The sequence below is a fragment of the Microtus pennsylvanicus genome, chromosome 10 (genome assembly GCF_037038515.1).
Source record: "Microtus pennsylvanicus isolate mMicPen1 chromosome 10, mMicPen1.hap1, whole genome shotgun sequence".
NCBI classification, from domain to species: domain Eukaryota; kingdom Metazoa; phylum Chordata; class Mammalia; order Rodentia; family Cricetidae; genus Microtus; species Microtus pennsylvanicus.
Window position 1 is genome coordinate 23,544,397 of NC_134588.1, and position 17,259 is coordinate 23,561,655.

General features: G+C 46.8%; 2 protein-coding genes across 2 annotated transcripts in view; both read right to left on the bottom strand.

Annotated features, from left to right (window-relative positions):
- Positions 1-3,053: 3,053 nt before the first annotated feature.
- On the bottom strand, positions 3,054-6,694 carry LOC142859214 (lactase/phlorizin hydrolase-like). Its single transcript, XM_075989558.1, has 4 exons — positions 6,609-6,694; positions 5,525-5,748; positions 4,306-4,539; positions 3,054-3,332 (listed from the first exon to the last, which is right to left on the bottom strand). Exons 1-4 carry the CDS (start codon positions 6,692-6,694, stop codon positions 3,061-3,063), a joined length of 816 nt encoding a protein of 271 aa, XP_075845673.1. The 3' UTR covers positions 3,054-3,060.
- Positions 6,695-9,293: 2,599 nt separating this feature from the next.
- Positions 9,294-17,259, bottom strand: part of LOC142859215 (lactase/phlorizin hydrolase-like) — a 37,822-nt gene continuing 29,856 nt past the window's right edge. The window contains exons 14-17 of the mRNA XM_075989560.1: positions 13,792-13,926; positions 13,036-13,259; positions 11,817-12,050; positions 9,294-10,980 (exon numbers count right to left, since the gene is read on the bottom strand). Coding sequence (XP_075845675.1) covers positions 10,772-10,980; positions 11,817-12,050; positions 13,036-13,259; positions 13,792-13,926 — 802 coding nt within the window. The 3' untranslated portion in view covers positions 9,294-10,771. The remainder of the gene's footprint in view (positions 10,981-11,816; positions 12,051-13,035; positions 13,260-13,791; positions 13,927-17,259) is intronic.

The following is a 17,259-nucleotide window of genomic DNA, read 5'->3' on the forward strand; positions in this document are numbered from 1 at the left end:
CTGGACTGTTGCATAAAATGGACACAGAGAACCCGCAGAGAGAGGACTGCTGAACTTGCCTAAAGGTGAGACGGTCTTTTGGGGTTCATGACTCATAAAAGAGTCTGTGAGACATTCTGCAGGACACAGCAGATAGTGACTGAACTGTCTTTAAAATTGCCTGCTTCATGGAAATGTCTGCTGGATACTATGGGCCTGAAGGCTGAAGATGGATGCCCCAATGGTACAGAGGAACTTTGGGTGACTGTCCAGGCAGCAAGATGTCTTTGTTATTTCTAGAGTTTGAAGTTTCTTAGTTCTTGTTTACTTAGGTAATATTATATCCTTCTGGAGTCTTTGATGGAGTTGAAGAATGGATAGGTAGTTACAGTTTTCCATTGTTATGATAAAATAGATATAAATATTGTAACTGTGATTCTTGCTTAATAACTGTTTTTGCTATATGTAATTTTACTATGTTAAAGTTAAAGCCTTTCTTTTTTGTTTAAACAGAAAAAGGGGAAATGATGTGGGAGTGATTTCTTATTAATAAAGAAACTGCCTAGACCCATTTGATAGGCCAACCCTTAGGTAGGCGGAGTAAACAGAACGGAATGCTGGGAGAAAGAAGCTGAGTCAAGGAGTCGCCATGGTTCTCCCACTCCAGACAGACGCAGGTTAAGATCATTTCTGGTAAGCCAGCTTGTGGGCTACACAGATTAATAGAAATGGGTTAGATCAATATGTAAAAGCTAGCCAATAAGAAACTGAAACTAATGGGTCAGGCAGTGTTTAAAAGAATACAGTTTCCGTGGAATTATTTCGGGTAAAGCTAGCCGGCTCAGGTGGCCGGGTGCGGGGATTCAGCCCGCCGCTCCTACTACTACAGGTTGGGTGCCTTGAAGCTACAGTCAAGGCAGATCCCAACCCTGGCGGCTGGGAACCAAACTCAGAGAGAGCATTGGATGACTTTTGAAGACACAATGCTATATGAAAGATCACACACGATTCCTTTGGATGAAAGGGTCCAACTGGGCAAACCAGTTAATGGTTGCTAGGGCCCGGGAGAGGAAAGGGAGTGATTGCTAATAGGCTCAGGGGTATTTTAGGAAGTCATGAAATATTCTACGGTTTTCTGTGATAGCTACATGGTTCTGTATTTTATTTCTGTTGTTTTAAAAGAAGTTTAACATTTATTTTGGCCCTGGGATGGGTGTTGTGTGTGTGTTCCATGGAGTCCATGTGAATGTAAACAACTTTCAGGAATTAGTTCTCTCCTTTGTGGAGGAAGGGTCTTAGGGGTTGAATTAAGTCATCTCACCAGGCCCTTGTTTTGTTTTGTTTTTTTTTTTTTGTTTTGTTTTTGAGACCAGGTTTCACTGGGCACATAGCCTGGGCTTGCCTCTAACCTGGGATCCTCCTGTGATAGGATTGCAGGTTGACAGGCTTGCATGGCAAATACTTTACCTGCTGAGCCGTCTTGCCCACCGCAAAACATCATTTCTACTCTCAACTGAATTGAAGGAAAAAGAAAGATCAAAAAGAAGCAAAGGAAAGAAGGAAGGAAAGAACGAACTATTTATGGGTGTGGGAGCAGCATGCCATGGTGCATGCATGGAGGTCAGATGTCGGCTTAAGGGTTCTCTCCTTTCACTATGGGAACAAGGTTATATCATCAAGCTATGGAACAAGTGTCCTGGCCTTTCTCAGTGGCCTTTGTCTGGTGGTGAACGACACTACTTGAGAATCTGTAGGTGAAGGTGCTGACTGCAGCTTGACTTTTTTCTTAGCACCATTGCAAGAATTCAGTTCCGGCTGCCTGACGGCTCTTCCTTTACAAGTCAGTTTCCTTCTGATGCTCCGTTAGAAGAAGCAAGGCAGTTCGCTGCACAGGTGAGTTCATAAAGACAGATGTGTAGGTTATTAAGATCTTGCAGGAAAGGTTCCAAAGCAGAAGAATGGCAGGAAATAGACTGAGGTGGCTGGAGTTCTGACTTGTATTATATGTGATGACAGTGTGCGGCAGACTCAGGAACGTTCCTTTAGCATGCTTAGTTAACAAGAGCAGTGAAAAGCCAGTGGTCTCCTAGTTGTTGATCTGAGGACTTGACTGTCCTGGAAAGGAAGTGGGTTCTCTTTGTTTTCTGATGGTCGATTAGTGCCTAGCTAATCTAGTTTCTCTGTTTGCCAATACAAAAGATCAGGAATTTACTTTAAAACCGTGGGCTTACTCAAAATCTAAGTGGCACATGAAATTTTATGACATAAGAAGGAAGATAGGAGCAATTTCTAGTACTATTTATTCTCTTAGTTCTGAGTCTAATGGATCCTGGCCTTTAGGAATAAGTTTGTATAGCCAGAACCGGGAAACAACCTAAATGTCTCTCGACCAAAAAATGGATAAGGAAAATGTGGTACACAATTTACACAATGGAGTACTACGTAGCAGAAAAAAATAACGACATCTTGAATTTTGCAGGAAAATGGATGGAGCTAGAAAACATCATTTTGAGTGGGGCAATCCAGACCCAGAAAGACAATTATCACATGTACTCACTCATAAGTGTTTTTTTTTAACACAAAGCAAAGAAAACCAGTCTACAAATCACAATCCCAGAGAACCTAGACAACAACGAGGACCCTAAGAGAGACATACATCGATCTAATATACATGGGAAGTAGAAAAAGACAAGATCTCCTGAGTAAATTGGGAGCATGGCGACCTTGGGAGAGGGTAGAAGGGGAGGGGAGAGGCAGGGAGGAGAGTAGAGAAAAATGTAGAGCTCAATAAAAATCAATAAAATTTTAAAAAAGGAATAAGCTTTGTATGTACAGTATGGTTCTCATAACTTCAAGGTTAAAATTAGAAAGTTGGCTGTGTTTTCACGGATGCAGCTAACTTTCCTGGGTTGGAGTTTTCACTCTAGTTCCTTCTCTAGGTCTGGGTCTGTGGAAAATTGCCAGTACTGAAGAAGATGCTTTTTCATTTCAACTGAGAACTTAGAGAGCTTCAAGATAAAAACCATCTCCCACAGTGCAGGAAGCCTTGATGAAGAGATCCATTGTGGTCAGGAGTCTGTGCTAGCAGGCACAGGGCACAGGGCTTCTCTGCACAACAGAGGAGCTGGCGACTCCTTCGAAGGAAGACACTGGACTCAGCTCACTTTGGCTTGGCTGTGTTTCCCGTTGCTTGGAGCGCTTGCAGTATTTGTACAATAGAAACACCAAGCTACAGACTCCAAGAAGCAGAAGAGCGAAGAGCACATACAACGCCGTCTGTGCTTCTGTGATGCCCAGCATCAGCCCCAGGAAGGGCACTTCTGCCTTCACAGGGCTGGCAGTGGGTTCAGCATCTAGGTGAGGACAGCTCAGGCTCTGGCACTGTTAGCTACCAGACTGCCACAGCTCTGGAAAGTCCCACTGATATTGCAGTCCAGAGGTGGTATAGTATCCCCCTCATAACCGTACACAACAAATGCTCACCGCTGTGTTATCAGCGTGGGTTCCCTTCATTATTGTGTTGTTTTTGTGTGTGCATATACCACGATGTTCATGTAGGGGCAAAGGACAACTTTCAGGAAGTCTCTCTTCCCAGTTTGGGTTTCCAATATAAAACGCAGGCTATAGTGGTTTTACCTACTGAGCCATGAGCCATCATACTGTGCATCCCCCCCACATATGCTTTTACCCGAGACCAGTATCATGTAGCCCCGACAGGCCTCAGGCTAGGAAGTTAGCCATAGATGATGTTGCAATTCAAATTCTACGGCCTCTACCTTTTACATGCTCAGAGTACATGGCTATGCTAGTGTACCCCGTTTGTGTAACGATGTGTCTTGACCCGCATCACCATGAGCATGCTAGGTGAGCTCTCCATCAACTGAGACGTATCCCCAACCCTGTCTCAAGCATCACTTTCGGAAACTAAACTACAGCAGGAACTGGATAAAAGTCTTTTATTATCATAGTCATTTATATATTTTAGTCACTCCACCAGTACTACCCGTAGTGTTTATACAATCCTGTTAACTTGACCTAGAAATGACCTGGAAGTTTCTCTCCTTCTCAAGGAAGGTGCTGCAGTGAGTTACAGGTAGGACTGGAGGAATCTAGCTCTGCTCATTCCCACAGCAGGGCCCAGTCTCTAGGGTAAGACAGGCTCTGGAGAGACCTGCAGTAGCCAAAAGGTGCCTGGAGCGCATGCTAATGAATGGAGGGGACAGAAGGGCAGGAGAAGGCCAGGAACTAGAGGAAGGCAGGTAGGTACAAAGAGCAGCTCTCCCTCACCCTTGACCACACAGTGTTGGTCCCTCCAGTGCCACCTACCCTCTGGTTGCTGGAGACAAGGGTGAGGTCCTTGTGCAGGGTCAGGAAAGCCATTGCAGCTCACTACAGAGGCATAGAACTTGGCTGATGCCTTGGGGATCCTTGGCAGAGAAGGGTCTGAGCGGTTCACAAAGTGCACACCAAACCTCTCTGCAAAGCCTGTGAAACATTCGAAGTTGTCCATCACGCTCCATACCGTGTATCCTCGAAGGTCCACCTTATCCTGCACAGTGGCTAAAAAACATGCCGAGTGTGAACACTTCACATCAAGACACCTGTGTGCCAAGCCTCCTGAAGCCGGGCTCATAGTTGTCCCCATTATTCTGCTTTGTAGGGTGTGAGTTCCAACTCTGAACCCTTCCTGTGTGCTAGCAGGTTCTCTACAGTGGACATGCGGGACCACTGGTATCTTTCTAGAAAGGCCCAGTTCTGAATGGAGCTTGGATAGCCTGAGCTAACCCCACAGCTTTCTTCAGTAGCTCGGGGGATTGGTCTGAGTGAGGACCTTGAAATACCCATGGAGAGGCAGGAGTGTTTAGAAGCAAAAGATCTGAGCTGTAGTAAGACCTCCTGTCTGTTCCCTTTACTGTAGGAGAGCCCGAGGTTTACAGATATGTCACACACATAGTTTGTAACTATGTGTTCATATGAGTGCTGTGTGGTGCATGTAGAGGCCAGAGGCGAGCCTCAGGAGCTGTATCCACTTTGTTCTTTGAGACAGGTAGGCTAGGCTGCCAGCCAAAGAGACCCAAGGATCCTCCATTTTCTCCCTCCCCAGTGCCGGGATTACAAGCACCCACCACCATGCCCAGCTTTCCTCAGTGTCTGGGATTGAACCCAGGGCTCAGGGTTGTACAGTGAGCACTTTCCCACCTGAGCTACCACCCCAGTCCTTCTACCTTGCAATCAAAAGGCCCTAGAGCCACCAGACAACTCTTGCCTGCTCACAGAGGAAAGCAATGTGCAGAGATGCCAAACAGCAAGAAAGACTAAGGGTTGCAGAGGACTCAGGTCAGGAACTAACTCAGGTCAGTTCAGGAAACTGGGTTTACTTGCTGTGTGTAGGTGAGTCTAGGAAGGAAAAGACCTCTGATTCTAGCCTCAAACAAATGCTCAAACTCCTCCAAGCAATTGTCATTAGTGTCCCCATCCTGCAGACACTTATGCTCCAGCAAAGAAGGGGCTCACTGGGGCCAGGCAGTGAGGCAGAAGCTCTTACCTTTGAGGGCTTCATTGATGTAGCTGCGGAGGTAGTAGATCCTGTCAGTGTCATTGAGTTCTGGGTCCCCTCGTCTGGACACCCCATTCTCTGTGACATAAATTGGAGGGTTGTTGTATTCTTCCTTCAGCCAGTTCAAGATCCTCCGGAAGCCAAAAGGGGTCACCTTCAGCCAGAAGGAGCCAGAGTCTGGCCAAGAGCTGTCTGCAATGGTGGCCACGCCCCTGCAAGTTCACGAGGTAAAGAAGATGTCTTGTTTATAACCCCCAGGGGATGATCTTAGTTGTTTCATCCAACCTTCCCTGGGCCCTTGAACTCTTAGAGACCTCCCTGCATCTGCCTCCTGAGCTGTGAGATTAAAAACATGTGTTACCGTGTTCAGCCCGAGAGTATGTGACTAATCCCAATGCTGGGAGACGGAGATAGGTGAGTCCAGTCAGTCTAGCTGAATCGGTGAGTTCCACAATCAGGAGGCTGAGACCCTGGCTTCAAAAAAGGGATAGGGGTAAAGAGTGTAAAAAGTGACAGAAGACACCCAGTGTTGGCCTGGCCTCCAGAAGCATCTGCACACACATGTAATATATTAGCGCATATTTGTTAGTGCACACATGCACACACAGAGGAAAACAATCAAAATAGAAAAAAAGGATTCTGCCTGGTCTGTACCTTACATATGCTTGAAGAACTTTAAATTCAGAATTTAAACATGAGAGCCGGGTGGTGGTGGCACACACCTTTAATCCCAGCACTCGGGAGGCAGAGGCACGCGGATCTCTGTGAGTTCGAGACCAGCCTGGTCTACAAGAGCTAGTTCCAGGACAGGCTCCAAAACCACAGAGAAACCCTGTCTCGAAAAACAAAAACAATGAGAATACAGTAGTGGTAGTCTTACATGCATGCTTACACACACACACACACACACACACACATACTTACCTTCAAATGCCTGGCTGGCCACTCTATTGCTCTCTTGTGTGGAATCTCATGAGCTCATCACTGCCCTTCTCTCAAGCAGGTCAGCTGTTTCACAGGTCAGGCAGCAGTTGGGAGCCAAATATCCAGTCCCTTAATGCTCAACACTCACTGGCTCCCCAATGTCTTCCTAATCAAGTTATCCCCGGTGTCTACAGATCCCACATCTGCTAGCTCAGAAACTTGGAAACCAGCCATGATAAGGTTCTGGATAAACAAATCTCTTGCTGATTAAATGCTATCTAAATTAATTTACTGAGTGATAATTGCTATCTAGAGAACAAAGGGCTGATCACAAAAAAATCCTTGTCCAGCAACAGCCTTTGGACTGGTATTTCGCCCTCTGCAAAGCTCAGAGTTATACCCAGGACAGTGTCTGGGTTCCTTTTGAGAAGTGCAGACCCCCAGGGCCTTCAATGGGCCTGAGCAGTGTGTGCCTCTCTCTGGCTCTGGACTCCCTCCTTTGCCCTGTGTCTATCTAATGCTGGCGCTGGCTTCCTACCCTTACATCATCCCTGCCTTCCCTGTTTCCCTACTGTTCTGTCTCTCGATATTTCTAGCAAATTTCTCCCTACTGTTAACACCCACACAACAGTGTCCCCCAATGCCGGGCAGTGGTGGCACATGCCTTTAATCTCAGCACTCCAGAGGCAGAGTTCGATGGATCTCTGAGTTCTGAGTTCAAGGTCAGCCTGGTCTACAGACTGAGTTCCAGGTCAGCCAGGGTTACAGAGAGAAACCTGTCTCAAAAAATAAAAAAAGAGTGTCCCCCAATAAGAGGCTCCTATCTGGGCTCCCCTCTCTCCTGAGGGGCTCTTTCCCCACTGGCAACTATTAGCTTAGACCAGTAGAGACACTGGGCTGGGGATGTGGTCCAGGAGGGATGTTTGCCTAGCATGCACAGAGGCCTGGGTTCCACCTTAGCGCGATGGAAACCAGGCATGGTGGTTCATGCCTATAACCCAGAACTTGTGGGGTAGAGGCAGGAAGATCAGGAGTTCAAGGTCATCCTCAGCTATATAGTAACTTAGGATAGCGAGAGATACACGTGGCCCTTTCTCAAAAACAAAATGAATAAGCAAATAAAGGAGTGAGTAAATAAATACCAGTTACTAGAGGAAATGGTGGGGACACCTGAGTCTTAGCACCTTGATATATTTTTCTCTCTATGTGAGTATGTGTAGACTATGTGGGTCCCAGGATTTATATTGTTTTATTTTGTTAGACACAGAATCTCAGTATGTATCTGCTTGGTCTACAACTCACTAGGTAGCCCAGGCTGGCCCCAAAGTAAAAAAGATCCTCCTGCTTCTGCCTCTTAAGTGCTGAGATTGCAGGCGTGTGACACCATGCCTGTCTGAACTCTGGTTTCTCAATGGAGCCAGGCTAAAACATGACAAATCAAGAGCCAGGTGTAGTAATATGAACGGCAGGGCTGCGTCCCCAACACCCCAGCCGCCTGCTCGGCTAGCTTTTGCCCCGAAATAACAACACACAAACTGTATTCATTTAAACACTGCTTGGCTCATTTCTACCTAGCCTCTTCTAGGCTAACTCTCGCACCTGGACTAGCCCATTTCTTATCATCTGTATAGCACCGGTCTTACCGGGAAGATTCTAGCCTATGTCCATCCTGGGTCGGAGCTTCATAGCGTGCATTTTCCCTGGAGCGGGGAGCATGGCGTCTCTCTGAGGCGTCTGCTCCCGAGAGGAGAGCTGTCGAGTCTGACCTCACTTCCTCTTCCTCCCGGCATTCTGTTCTGTTTACTCCACCTACCTATGTCCTAACCAATAAAATGGGCCAAGGCAGTTCCTTTATTAGCCAATGACCTTCCTCCATCAGCCAGGCCTATTTCCTTTGAAGTTAGCTACAAATCTTGGGAACGGGTACTGTTTAGAAGAGTTTATAGAGATGTAAACCAGGGCCGGGTTGGTAGCTTGGTTAGCCAAGTACTTGCCCAGCATCCACAAAGTTCAACGAGAGCACTGCATCACCCAGGTGTGTGTCGCATGCCTGTAATCAGGCTGTAGCACTCAGGAGCTGGAGGCAGGAGGCTCTCAAGTTCAAGATAATCTTCTGCTGAATACTGAGTTCTAGGCTACTCTGAGATACATAGGACCTTATCTCAAAAATTTAAAACTAATAATAAAAGCAAAGAAGCAAACAAAATCTCACTTTTAGTAAATCACAATTTAGCCAGGCATGTTGGTATGCACTGTTAATCCCAGCACCTTGGGAAGCAGAGGCAGGCATTTCTGTGAGTTCGAGGCTTCTTGACCTACATAGTGAGACTGAGGGAACAAAGAGCATGACCATCCACCTTGGAGACACCCCCATTCTCGTCTGAATAGCACCCCATTCTCTGTGATTAATCATAGCCTAAGGACCAACTCCACCCTGCCCCACTCATGAGACTAACAGTTCCAATTTCCCTAAATCAATGTCATGAAGTCAGCATAAGTAGCATTCCTGTACGTCCTAGATGAACAACAACTCTGGCCAAACCCAGCCTCTGCCCTTTGACCAACCCTCCTCTCCATCCTTGATAAAAACCCTAGCCCGTGGGAGAAGCTCAATCTCTCTGATGACTGAAAGAAGTAAGATAAGAATAATTTCCAGTACTTTTTCCCCCTTAGTCCTGAGTAAATGGATCCTGGTTACAAATCATCCTTTAGGATCTAAGCTTTGTATGTACAGTTTGGTTCTCATAACGTCAAGGTTAAGATTAGAAAGTTGGCTGTGTTTTCATGGATGCAGCTAACTTTCCTGGGTTTGAGTTTTCACTCTAGTTCCTTCTCTATTGCTGGGTCTGTGCATAGGTATTGTTTAAATTTGGTTTTGTCATGGGATATCTTGTTGATAGGCCATGCTTTGTTGGTACCCATGGGAGTCTTACCCTCTTCTGAACAGATGTGGAGGAGGGGTAGATGGAGATGGGGGTCAGAAAAGACAAGAGGAGATGAAAGGGGAAGGGAAAAATGATCAGGATGTAAAATAAATGAAAATTTTTTAAAATATTTATTTATTATGTATACAATATTCAATCTGTGTGTGTTTGCAGACCAGAAGAGGACAGCAGACCTCATTACAGATGGTTGTGAGCCACCATGTGGTTGCCGGGAATTGAACTCATGACCTTTGGATGAGCAGGCAATGCTCTTAACCACTGAGCCATCTCTCCAGCCCAATAAATGAAAATTTTAAATAATGAAAAGAAATATATGAACCCAATGGATGGGTATTTTATAATATATTCTTATATTCATAAGGATAACTTAGCCCTATTATTAAAACAATGAGTGGAAAAAAAGTTGAAATATTGGGTTCAGACCTTTTCACAGACTACTCAAATAATCTTTCCACCATGTTGAGTCACAAGAGGACATGATGCCTCAGCGCGGCAGAATCCAACTCAGGTGGTCGTTCATTGCTGATTTCCCGAGGACCCCAAACGGTTCCTCTGCCATCTTAGTATCCAAATGGTTAAAAAACTTTAGGATAGGAATGCTCATAAGAAACCAAACTTCTGACATAATCACTCACTTATTTTTAAATTTTATTGTTTTTGTGTATGGGTATTTTACCAGTATGTCTGTCTATACATCACTTGAGTGCCTGGTTTCCAGGGAGGCCAGAAGAGGGTGTTGGATCCCCAAGACCTGGAGTTTCCCACAGTTATGAGCTGCCATGTGGGAACTGGGAATCAAACTCAGGTCCTTTAAAAGAACAGCCGGTGCTCTTAATTGCTGAACCTTCTCTAATCACATAACAGTCTTTAAGTTAGTCAAACACTGGGGGTGAGGGGCTAGGAATTGAACCCAGATCTTTGAGTCTAATAGGCATGTATTTTTCCATCGTGCTATCAGTGTACCTGACCCCTAATGCCTCACCCCTGTTCGTTCTCACGCCCAAACAGGCCTTCACTGTGTGGTAGTGACTGGCCTCAAACTGGAGCCCCTCCTGCCTCTTGCCTCTGCCTTCTGAGTGCGAGGATTATAAACAGGAATGTAGTATCACAGACCTCCTTTTCACTTCTACTTTATAGTTCAGAGTCTCTGCATGCCCACAGGGGACCTTGCAGGCTTCTCAGAGTACAAAATTCCCATATTGAAGATGCTTTCATATCCCTGAGAACTTAAAAAGTTTCAAGATGGAAACCATCTCCCACAATGCAGGAAGCATTGACAAGGACATGCAGTTGTGGCAGGAGTTGGTGCTAGCAGGCCTGTCTAAAGAACCCAGGCTTCTCTCACAACTGAGGAGCTGGTAACTTGTCAGAAGGAGGACATTGGACTCAGGTCATGTTGACTTGGCTGTGTTTCCCGTTGCTTGGAGCGCTTGCAGTATTTGTACAATAGAAACACCAAGCTACAGACTCCAAGAAGCAGAAGAGCAAAGAGCACATACAACGCCGTCTGTGCTTCTGTGATGCCCAGCATCAGCCCCAGGAAGGGCACTTCTGTCTTCACAGGGCTGGCAGCATCTAGGAGAGGACAGTGGGGATCAGGCTCTGGCACTGTTAGCTACCAGACTCTCACAGCTCCGGAAAGGTCCTTCTGATTCTACAGTCCAGAGGCTGCATAGTACCCTCCTTTCAAACAAACACAGCAAAACAAGGCTAATAGCTGTGCTGTCGGCATGGACACCTTTCACTATTTTGTTGTTTTTGTACATGTGCACACCATGAGGTTCATGTAGCAGCAGAGGACAGCCTTCAAGAGGACACTTTCCACTTTGTACTCCTAGTATAGAACTCACTCAGAGAGCTTTCTCACTGTGCCCTTCCCCATAGGCACACATCCTTTTTTCCCCTAAGACTGGTGTCATGTAGCCCAGAAAGTCCTCAAACTAGCTAGGTATCCATGGATGACCTTAAACTTCAAATTCTACTGCCTCTACCACTCAGATGCTCAGACTACAGGGCTATGCAACTGTATGCTGTTTGTGTGATACTGGGTAGTATCATAGCCATGTGTAATTTTCAGTTTCCCAGTAAGTACTGGCGGTACTGTTTATACAAGCCTGAAAATCACCTAGAAACTGCCTGAAAGCCTCTGTCCTTCTCAAAAAAGGTGCAACAGCGACTTCAAAGTAGGACTGGAGGAATCTAGCTCTGCTCATTCCCACAGCAGGGCCCAGACTCTAGGGTAAGACAGGCTGGAGAGACCTGCAGCAGCCAAAAGGTGCCTGGAGCGCATGCTAATGAATGGAGGGGACAGAAGGGCAGGAGAAGGCCAGGAACTAGAGGAAGGCAGGTGCAAAGAGCAGCTCCCTCTCACCCTTGACCACACAGTGTTGGTCCCTCCCAGTGCCACCTACCCTCTGGTTGCTGGAGACAAGGGTGAGGTCCTTGTGCAGGGTCAGGAAAGCCATTGCAGCGCACTACAGAGGCATAGAACTTGGCTGATGCCTTGGGGATCCTTGGCAGAGAAGGGTCTGAGCGGTTCACAAAGTTCAAACCAAACCTCTCTGCAAAGCCTATGGCCCATTCGAAGTTGTCCATCACGCTCCATACCGTGTATCCTCGAAGGTCCACCTTATCCTGCACAGTGGCTAAAAAACATGCCGAGTGTGAACACTTCACATCAAGACACCTGTGTGTCAGGCCTCCTGAAGCCGGGCTCATAGTTGTCCCCATTATTCTGCTTTGTAGGGTGTGAGTTCCAACTCTGAACCCTTCCTGTGTGCTAGCAGGTTCTCTACAGTGGACATGCGGGACCACTGGTATCTTTCTAGAAAGGCCCAGTTCTGAATGGAACTTGGATAGCCTGAGCTAACCCCACAGCTTTCTTCAGTAGCTCGGGGGATTGGTCTGAGTGAGGACCTTGAAATACCCATGGAGAGGCAGGAGTGTTTAGAAGCAAAAGATCTGAGCTGTAGTAAGACCTCCTGTCTGTTCCCTTTACTGTAGGAGAGCCCGAGGTTTACAGATATGTCACACACATAGTTTGTAACTATGTGTTCATATGAGTGCTGTGTGGTGCATGTAGAGGCCAGAGGCGAGCCTCAGGAGCTGTATCCACTTTGTTCTTTGAGACAGGTAGGCTAGGCTGCCAGCCAAAGAGACCCAAGGATCCTCCATTTTCTCCCTCCCCAGTGCCGGGATTACAAGCACCCACCACCATGCCCAGCTTTCCTCAGTGTCTGGGATTGAACCCAGGGCTCAGGGTTGTACAGTGAGCACTTTCCCACCTGAGCTACCACCCCAGTCCTTCTACCTTGCAATCAAAAGGCCCTAGAGCCACCAAACAACTCTTGCCTGCTCACAGAGGAAAGCAATGTGCAGAGATGCCAAACAGCAAGAAAGACTAAGGGTTGCAGAGGACTCAGGTCAGGAACTAACTCAGGCCAGTTCAGGAAACTGGGTTTACTTGCTGTGTGTAGGTGAGTCTAGGAAGGAAAAGACCTCTGATTCTAGCCTCAAACAAATGTTCAAACTCCTCCAAGCAATTGTCATTAGTGTCCCCATCCTGCAGACACTTATGCTCCAGCAAAGAAGGGGCTCACTGGGGCCAGGCAGTGAGGCAGAAGCTCTTACCTTTGAGGGCTTCATTGATGTAGCTGCGGAGGTAGTAGATCCTGTCAGTGTCATTGAGTTCTGGGTCCCCTCGTCTGGACACCCCATTCTCTGTGACATAAATTGGAGGGTTGTTGTATTCTTCCTTCAGCCAGTTCAAGATCCTCCGGAAGCCAAAAGGGGTCACCTTCAGCCAGAAGGAGCCAGAGTCTGGCCAAGAGCTGTCTGCAATGGTGGCCACGCCCCTGCAAGTTCACGAGGTAAAGAAGATGTCTTGTTTATAAACCCAGAGGATGGCCTCGGTTGTGACATCTAATCTTCTGTGCGTTCTATTCATATAGGGCACCTCACACTAACATGAACCCAGCTCCTGTCTGCTGTTGAAATGTACATGCTACCGTCAGAGAGTGGGTCTCCATGTAGTTGCTGTGATCTGAACCCAGGACCTCTGGAAGAGCAGCCAGTGTTCTTAACCATTGAGCCATCTCCCAGCTTTATGCAAGGATATCTTATTCTGGTTTCTCAGTGTTTCCTCCATGCATTTATACTATTTATATAGCACAGATATACTAGTTTGGCCTTTGTATTGAAAAAAAGCCAAGGACATGTGTTATGGAAAGCAGCTGGGAGATGCAATGTCACATGGCTGCCACGTGCTGTAGCCATCAAGCAAACCCTGGTATCCAGACAACCAGGTATGTTCTTAGGACAGACAGACCTGAGTCCACACGGGGCAGAGGGCACTTCCTGCCTCGGTTATCCTGTTGTTTGTCTTACTTGTCTCCATCATAGGATGAAAGGAAGGCAGGATAGTTGAGGTTGTAGGCCAGGACAGTGGTGTAGTGGTTGAACCCGAAAAAGTCAAAGGTGCCGTTGATCCTCTTCTTCTCGCTCTCTGTAAATTCAGGGAGCCTGGGAAGAGGGAGCCATTAGGGGAAGAATCAGGAGGAATCACACTTTGAGGAGAGAATGTCTGGACAGGGTAGGGGCACTCAGAACTCCAGACACGTGGTCATGACTAGAGCAGCTCCACAAAGGGAAGCTCTTCAGGTGATGCTCCTGCCTGCTGCTCCATCCCTTCTCCTCCCCAAAGAGCCACCTGCACACTGGTCTCACTGTCCTGGGTACACTCCCTGCGGGCTGTCCCCCACCCCCGCCCCATTACCTTCAGACACTCTGAGTTTTATTATGTAAGATAGGTTTGACAACCAAGCCTGCATCTGAGGTAATTTCTTTTAACTATTCCTTTATGTGTTTAATTTAGTCTTTGCCATTCGTGTCCTCCCAGCTCACACTTTGCTCCTCTCTTTTCCTGGGCTTGCTTCATTCAGGTGTCCTCTGCTGTCTGTCCTTACTAATGGGGAAGCTCTGAGAACTGAATGGTGGATTGTGGACTTTCGTGTCTGATCATTTCACTGACCTGTGTTCTCAACCCTTGCTTCTCTCTCTGGAGTCTGTAATGGCTCTTCAGCTGTGACCTCAAGGCCATGTCCCTGTCCAGCTTCCATGTGGCCCTGCCCTGCAGCAGGCTCCTTTCAACTCTGCTGTATGTATTCTGCTTAGTCTTCCTCCGTCTGACTCATAGCCCTGAGACAACTTCTTGTTCTGAGACCCAGCCCTCCAATACCCCTGCCTTGGCTCTGATATCCCCAGGTGGACCATCCTCCTGGTCTTTGGACTTTTCTTTGTACTGAGGAAACTGAGGACTAGAATCCCATGCCAGTTCATCTTCCCTGCTGGCCACTACCATCTGGAGGAGCCAGACTCTGCCTATGGACCCTACCACTTAGTTCTGACCCAGGTGTGCAGTAGCTGCTGACACAGCTGTGTGTAGGGTCCAGAATGCCCACTAGCAGATTGCTACATCAGACACAGTGGCACAGCCTTGCACATCATGTAGGACCGCCCTACATAGGCCAGGTGCGTGCTACAAGGTAAGAACTACAATTTTTAATATCCTCAGATGGGAGAGAAGACAGACCTGGGGAGAAAGACTCAAAGGTTATTAGGAATGTCTGCTGAACTCCTATCATTTTTGCTGGCCACTTGAGTTGAAGTAGGGCTTTTGAGTCTTTCTCATAAAGCCAGGGACCATCTTTTTGTGCCTTTCCACATGCCACACCTCCAATCCCAACTGGGTGTTGGTTTCGAAGGCAGGCAGCCTTGTTCTGAACATCACTTTGGTAGTGCAGCACTCTAGCCCTGACCTTTATTATTCTTTTTAGTATTTTTTTTAGATTTTATTTATTTATTATGTATACAATGTTCTGTCTGCATGATAGAAGAGGGCTCCAGATCTCATAATAGATGGTTGTGAGCCATCATGTGGTTACTGGGAATTGAACTCAGAACTTCTGGAAGAACATCCAGTGTTCTTAACTTCTGAGCCATCTCTCCAGCCCCCTCTCTTTAGTATTAAGAGCACCTTGGAAACCATAACTTCCAGTTACTGCACCCAGGAAGAGAGCAAAGCAGGGAAGCAGGAATGCTCTGTTGTAAACCACTGCCATCTACTGGCCAAATGACAAAAAACACATGCCTGACAGTCCCCAAGCAACAGCTTTTTCTCAAGGTGATAAATAGCTCAGGGTGAACTGAGGAAATCGTTCTTGGAGAGATGCAAAGGGGTTGCTTAGGACCGGGTATGCTTGGGACAGTTTCTATGGCTACCCTGGAGAACAATAACAATAATGGCGACTATCTCATTAGGCACATTCCTGTGCCAGGATTGAGCTCAGTTTTCTTTTAATTAAAAAACTTCTTTCTCGGGCTGGAGAGATGGCTTAGGGGTTAAGAGCACTTGCTCTTGCAGAGGACCTGAGTTCAATTCTGAAAAACCACATGGTGGGTCACAACCATCTAGAATGAGATCTGATAGCCTCTTCAGGTATGTAGGCATGCATGCAAACAGAACTCTGAATATATAATAAAACAAATTAAAAAAATTGTTTCTCAACTTTGAGATATCATCTTACACCTGTCAGAATGGCTAAAATCAAAAACACCAATGATAGCCTTTGCTGGAGAGGCTGTGGAGGAAGGGGTACCCTCATCCATTGCTGGTGGGAATGCAATCTTGTGCAACCACTTTGGAAATCAGTGTTTCGGTTTCTCAGGAAATTCGGGATCAACCTACCCCTGGACCCAGCAATACCACTCCTGGGAATATACCCAAGAGATGCCCTATCATGTGACAAGAGCATTTGTTCAACCATGTTCATAGCAGTATTATTTGTAATAGCCAGAACCTGGAAACAACCTAGATGCCCCTCAATGGAAGAATGGATGAAGAAAGTGTGGAATATCTACACATTAGAGTACTACGCTGCGGTAAAAAACAATGACTTCTCGAATTTTGCATGCAAATGGATGGAAATAGAAAACACTATTCTGAGTGAGGTATCCCAGACCCAAAAAGATGAATATGGGATGTACTCACTCATAATTGGTTTCTAGCCATAAATAAGGGTCACGGAGTCTACAATTGGTGATCCTAAAGAAGCTAAGTAAGAAGGTGAACCAAAGGAAAAACATATAGTTACCCTCTTGGCTATGGGAAGTAGACAAAATTGTCGGGGAGAAAATTGGGATCTTGGGGGTGGGGTGGGATGGGGGTAAGGGGAGATGGGGAGAGAAAAGGGAGAAGGGGAGGATGAGGGGAACTTGGGGAAAAAGGAGGATTGGGATAAAGGAAGGTTGGATAGGGGAGCACGGAAGCACAATTCTTAGTTAAGGGAGCCACCTTAGGGTTGGCAAGAGACTTGAACCTAGAGGGGCTCCCAGGAGCCCAAGCCGAGGTCCCCAGTTAGTTCCTTGGGCAGCTGAGGATAGGGAACCTGAAATGACCCTAGCCTATAGCAATACTGATGAATATCTTGCATATCATCATAGAACCTTCATCTGGTGATGGATGTAGATAGAGACAGAGACCCACACTGGAGCACTGGACTGAGCTCCCAAGGTCCCAATGAGGAGCAGAAGGAGGGAGAACATGAGCAAAGAAGTCGGGACCACGAGGGGTGCACCCACCCACTGAGACAGTGGAGCTGATCTACTGGGAGCTCACCAAGGCCAGCTGGACTGTGACTGAAAAAGCATGGGTTAAAACTGGACTCTCTGAACATGGCGAACAATGAGGGCTGATGAGAAGCCAAGGACAATGGCACGGGGTTTTGAGCCTACGAAATGTGCTGGCTTTGTGGGAGCCTAGCCAGTTTGGATGTTCACCTTCCTAGATATGGACAG